We start from the raw sequence: 5,715 nt of genomic DNA on the forward strand, positions 1-5,715 counted from the left end.
ATTAATCTGATTAATCTGGAATTTGGAAGCTTAGTTAGAGTTGGTAAATTATAACAAGTAGTACTTACACCAATTGCTCTTGCTTCTTCATTGATATATGAGCCATCTTTTTTTTGTGCACTGTAATCCATAACTCTCCTCTACCAACTCTCCTTCCTTGTTCTTCTGACTGTAACAACAAAGTTTTTGCCATTACCGTATTCCACAAAATCAAGGAAAATTAAGTCACAGAGATAGTCTAATAAGTGAAAAAAAGTAAAGTACCTCTTCTTCCATCCGCCGTGCGAAATTTTTCGAACCACCAGTGTGAGTATATAGTTGTTTTGATCGATTTTGATTGTGTTTTTTCTGCACTTCTCCTATTGGTCCATCAGAGACAAAGGGCAATTAGAAACTGATAGAAACAGACTCAATGCAACATAAATGGTATTGTTGTGTAACAACGATACAGTAGATTACCTTTGTCTCAGCTTCGGCGCGATAGTCAAGGAATAATCTCCAATGCTCTCGATCAATTCCCGGCAGGCGATGCTCAATATTTTGTTCAGTCGTGAATGTTGGCTCATAAAAATGGTCATACAACCTCAGCCTTGTTTCCTTCCAAGACTTCCCCATACTTTTCAAAATATTTTTCTTGATAGTTCCTTCGCTATCTTCATCAAAGTGGAAATTTTGCTACACAGATAATACAAGTTGTCAATAATTGTAAAAATAATCAGATTTAATTCAGAAGGGGATATAAACTTTTACCTTGACACATTCGTTATAAACATTATCTTTAGTGGTAATCTGACGCCAACTTTTCCTACAGATAGGAAATTTTCCATAATCAGATCCCAGCAGACCAAGCACGCCACTCAACAGTCCAGTTTCGTCTCTAATTGCTTGCTTTGCATTGTTGAACCTGAGCATGATCTTCCTACCATTAGTCCGTTCCATAGCCTCCCTCACACTTAGTTTTGCCGGCTTGATTGTGCCGTCAGAATCTATAAGCCAAATATAACATTGCGTTGTGGACAGCATGCGAGAGAATTAATATATAACATAATAATATTAACATAATACCTTATTATACGCCTAGCAAAAGAAGCACGATGGATCAGACCAGCATAAAACATGCATAAATTGGGGTAAAATTGCAACACTTGAAACAAATTTAAAAAAATTGACTGACTTTTAATGTAAAAAAATAACAATAAGTACAAATTTGTAATTTATTTTAAATGTCGGAGGCAAAAATAAAATAATATAATAATTCAGAATTTTTTATAATATTTTGATAGGCCACAGAATACATTTTATCCAATTAAAAAATATAAAACAAGAAAACAAAAAATACTTTGCAAACAATGGAGAAGGTCAAATGTCATTGACTGTGTTGCAATGGAAAGCATTTGGGATGAACGAACTAGAGTATAGTGTAAATTAATAACGGGTGGAGCCTAAACCATGTTGATGGAAGAAAAATAATTAAATACGATACCGATGATCTTAACCATCCAAAATTCTGTAGTCTTGCGTCCTCTGCAACTCTGAGCCACAGAAGCATCATGGAGGTCATCAACTTCTTCATCAAGAAGAGGTTCCTTATTTACGTTAGCGTCCAAGTTTAGATGGCCTAGCAGCGAGTTCTGGGCACTACTTGTGCTCACCTGTGGAGCAGGCCGTGGTTCACTTCGCGGGGGACAGAAAGGGCGTGAGGTAGCAGGGACACTATCACCACTGGTCGGGAGAATTTGAGAGCCATCATGGTGGGAGTTCGAAGTCGCAGTCGCTCCCGCTTGAGGTTGCTGAGCTCCTGGTCCCAATTTTGATTTTTTCGTGAATCGAACTTTTCGAGCCATCTTAAACTCCTGACACCAACAAGCACACAAAAAATTATACGAATAGTCATGGTGCATAGTTGTTTTCTCTGATTCATATTCTCAATCAGCTCATGAGGCATTTCATTCTTGTTTTTTTAATGCATGTTAATTTTAAATCAACATGAAATCAGAAGATTATGAGGTTTTCAATAACAGAGGAAGTTTTAGAAAATTGCTCCTAATACAATGCAGTTTCATTACCTATATCCATGGGTCATCTATGAGAAAATTATATAGCCATGCATGTTGCTAGGTCCAGGTAAAAGCTTCAGTCAAAATATATATACAAAAAATAAATGATGGACGAATGCTTACCCGAGAAGAGAAGAGGGGACAACAGCCCTTGGAAAGGCAAGAGCTGCGACAGACGAGAGGAGCGGTAGGTCAGGCCTTCATCAGGAGAGGGCTTCGACGGCTTTAAGGCTATGTGAGACAGGGCTGAAGGTTAGGTTCAATTGGAGTGACGCAAGGGAGGAATAGGATTTGGGCGCCGTTTCTTATTTGATCTCACTTTTTGCGCTGGAAATGTGTTAGTGTGGAAAATTGGTTTCCCACTCTTTTATACTAATAATAAAAATAATAATAAAAATAATCATAATAATAAAACTAATAGGATAATAATAAAAACAACAATAATTAACAATGGCATCTCCTTATTAATTCACACCCACACACCGCATCAACTATAAGTATCGGGGAGCGTTAATGTATATGTTAAACATAGGAGTGATAATAAAGAGATTTTTTATTTATGAACCATAAATTATTTATCATATCTTTTTTATTGAATTTATGATTAACAAAAATTGTGATCTCTTTTACTATTAAAAAAGGCATATTATTCCCATATCGAATATATCAAAAAATGTATTACTTAACTTGCCATTGTTGATTTTTAAACTATTTGCATGTGAAGGATAATTGATTTTTCATTAGTTTTAAAAGAAATTTGTCTTTAGAAATTTTTTCCAATTTTTGTTGAAATTGATTTTCCTGCAGTGGAATCCAAGTATGCATGACTATTATAAAATATATTCCTTAAGTTAGAATCCATTCCAATGATATTAATTTCAGAGACAAATTTAAGTTGTGCAAATGTAAATACATAACCTAAAGAAGAGATATTTATACTGACATCCTCTTCATATGCCAACATTACCTGCTATATCCTTAAAAAAGACGCAGATCAGAGATACATATTGAACATGATAATGTTTAGCCTTCTGATCGCCAATCGTCGGAGAAAGAGAAAAATGTAACTTGGTTATCTTCTCTTGGAATGAGCTCAATCTAATTTGTAGTTGATCATTTTCCCAAAACTTACCCTGAAATTCTGAAAGCTTTTGCCAACTCAGAAATTGAAATCATTGTAACAGTTGAGAACCAAATACTAAGCTAGTTATATGATCCACAACAAGCACTTCAATAGGAGAGCAACAACATCAAACCCTACCTACCAGACACAAAAATCACAGGAATCCAAGTAGGCAACGAAGTTTACACAGATGAGAATCCAACAATGTTTCAGTACCTTGCTCCAGTAGTGATCAATATCCAAAATGCATTATCTCAGCTAGGAATTTCATCGAACATCCAAGTATCATCACCAAGCTCCCTTGCAGTTCTTCAAGAATCATACACTCATTCAGCTGGTACCTTCAAGAATGACATAACTAAAACCATGACATAATTCTTAAGCTTCTTATAAAAAAAATTTTACCATCTTGGATCAATGCATACCCTTTCTTTGCATACAAAGACAACCCAAACAAAATCCCATTAGACTATGTTCTCTTCAATCCAAGTGAGGGAATGGTTGATCCAAACAAAAAATTACACTATGACAACATGCTATATGCTCAGGTAGATGCAGTTGCATTTGCATTTGCAAAATTAGGGTTCAATGATATTGGAATAAAGGTTTCAGAAAGGGGGTGGCCTCCAAAGGGGGACAGTGATGAAGCAGGAGCAACAGTGCAGGCTGCACCAACATACAATAGGAACTTGTTTAGGAGACAAAATGCAAAATGAAGGAATACCATCGAAACCAAGGATGAGATTGGAGGCTTATTTGTTTGCATTGTTCAATGAAGATTTGAAGCCAGGTCCAACTTCTGAGAGAAACTATGGAGTGGGTAAAACTGATGAATCCATGGCTTATAATGTTGGCCTCTGTGCTTTTGCAACTAATTCTAATCCCTCCACTTCAATTTCTCTTACCTGCAACTAATTCTAATCCATCCACTTCAATTTCTCTTACCTCCTCTGCCACCCATAATAAGGATAATCAAACTTGCTCCTTTCTAATTCTTTAATTATCCAGCTATATCATTTTTAAACTATGTTAATTACAAAAACTAGTTATCTTCTTTTATCTATTTTGATTAAAATCAAAATTCATTGAAACAGGCAACACCATCGAAGAAATAACAAAGCCTTTTCTACTGGCTGTAGCTGTATTTGCTGACTTCAATACTTTGTGGCTTTGTCTAGAAGAATACTTCAATTCATATATATGTAGTTGAAGTGTTCAAATGGAATTTTTCTTTCGAAATGAGTGCATGTTATTTAGGTTAACATTTGGATTTTAATGTTATCATGGAAATATAGCTAGAAGCAGAAACAACTTAAAAAAGAAAAATACAAAATCAACATCTTAAATATCTTTAGATAAATAATTTTATTCTACATAAAATCTCCAAAATATTCAAGATCATTTAACACTCTAATATTTTTTTTTTGGATTTAAGTAAAAAATTGGCTAAAATGATAACAATATATAAATTTTGAGTTTTTCAATATATTTATACGAAGCCTGAAAAGTGTATATTAGATTTATATCATTCATATAGTTTTCCATACTTGATGATTTTATTATCATGCATATATAGTAAACTAATTAATTAATAAAATCTTTAAAATAAGAACTACATAAAAAATTAAAGATCAGACAGTGCCATGATAAATAAAAGGTGAAAATATATTCTCCTTAATTAATATAGCATAGTTTTGTCTCGGCTATCCTATGCAACCTGACTCAAAATTCTTCACCTAAACTAAAGCATTGCCCTCAAGGATTTAAGTATCATGTTGCCCACATAGCCAAGTGCCACACATTCTTCTTATCAGGAGACATTCCACTATAAGGATATTCATTCTCTTCCGGCATTTTATTGAGGTCGTTGGACAGCATGGAAGTCTTTCGTCCATCAGAATCAGCCTCTTCAGAGCCATCGGAGGAGACAACGTCCTCTTTCTCCACTGAATCCAGAACCACCTCCCCCCGTTTCTTCGGATGCCTCCTGAATCTGGGATCGAGATAACCCTGAGAGGTACATCATAGCCAAAAATAGGCGCAGAATACCAAGAATTAGTGTATGAACGTAATCATATTACATCAATAACCAAAACATTGTCTTTCTTACGTTCCCATAGTCGTTCAAATCTATGTTCTATGAGTTTGAATTCCTCTCGTGCTGCAATATCCAGTTTAACAACAAGAGTATTTTCATAGCGTGCCTGCACAACACACCACAAAAATAATGTAGAAATACTGTTTGTGAAAACCTGAGACAATGTAATCCCTTACAATATATGAATTAAAAAATTATTCAAATAATTCCGAACCTAAAAATTAGAAAGCGGGTGACTCGCTAGTAGAAGAATTACATTTTTTTGAGATAGAAAATAGATTAGATAGCAAGAAGACTATGGCATAAAAGAAAGAAAACACCAGTAACACCAGCAAAAGAATGAATCTTTTGGAATGTTCTTTCTGCTCAAGTAAAAAAAAAAACTATGCCTCATGCACACAGTTTAGTTTACTATATAAAATTAAAAAATAATTCAC

At 34.6% G+C, this 5,715-nt stretch overlaps 1 protein-coding gene, 1 long non-coding RNA gene and 1 pseudogene across 4 annotated transcripts in view; 1 reads left to right on the forward strand and 2 right to left on the reverse strand.

Annotated features, from left to right (window-relative positions):
• LOC107648177 overlaps positions 1 to 3,514 on the reverse strand; it is a 5,637-nt gene extending 2,123 nt beyond the window's left edge. For 2 of the 3 annotated variants that reach the window (XM_016352153.2, XM_021104342.1), the window contains exons 1-8: positions 3,397 to 3,514; positions 3,025 to 3,198; positions 2,181 to 2,384; positions 1,484 to 1,853; positions 751 to 986; positions 460 to 675; positions 265 to 359; positions 69 to 169 (exon numbers count right to left, since the gene is read on the reverse strand). In XM_016352153.2, coding sequence (XP_016207639.1) covers positions 88 to 169; positions 265 to 359; positions 460 to 675; positions 751 to 986; positions 1,484 to 1,844 — 990 coding nt within the window. In that variant the 5' untranslated portion in view covers positions 1,845 to 1,853; positions 2,181 to 2,384; positions 3,025 to 3,198; positions 3,397 to 3,514 and the 3' untranslated portion in view covers positions 69 to 87. Of the gene's footprint in view, positions 1 to 68; positions 170 to 264; positions 360 to 459; positions 676 to 750; positions 987 to 1,483; positions 1,854 to 2,180; positions 2,385 to 3,024; positions 3,199 to 3,396 lie in introns of those variants that run through there. The other variant, XM_021104343.1, reaches the window with a different exon arrangement.
• LOC107646862 lies at positions 2,165 to 4,125 on the forward strand (annotated as a pseudogene).
• Positions 4,773 to 5,715, reverse strand: part of LOC107648713 — a 7,334-nt gene continuing 6,391 nt past the window's right edge. The window contains exons 2-3 of the long non-coding RNA XR_002348611.1: positions 5,291 to 5,384; positions 4,773 to 5,190 (exon numbers count right to left, since the gene is read on the reverse strand). This is a non-coding gene — a long non-coding RNA (uncharacterized LOC107648713). The remainder of the gene's footprint in view (positions 5,191 to 5,290; positions 5,385 to 5,715) is intronic.

The sequence above is a fragment of the Arachis ipaensis genome, chromosome B06 (genome assembly GCF_000816755.2).
Source record: "Arachis ipaensis cultivar K30076 chromosome B06, Araip1.1, whole genome shotgun sequence".
NCBI lineage: Eukaryota > Viridiplantae > Streptophyta > Magnoliopsida > Fabales > Fabaceae > Arachis > Arachis ipaensis.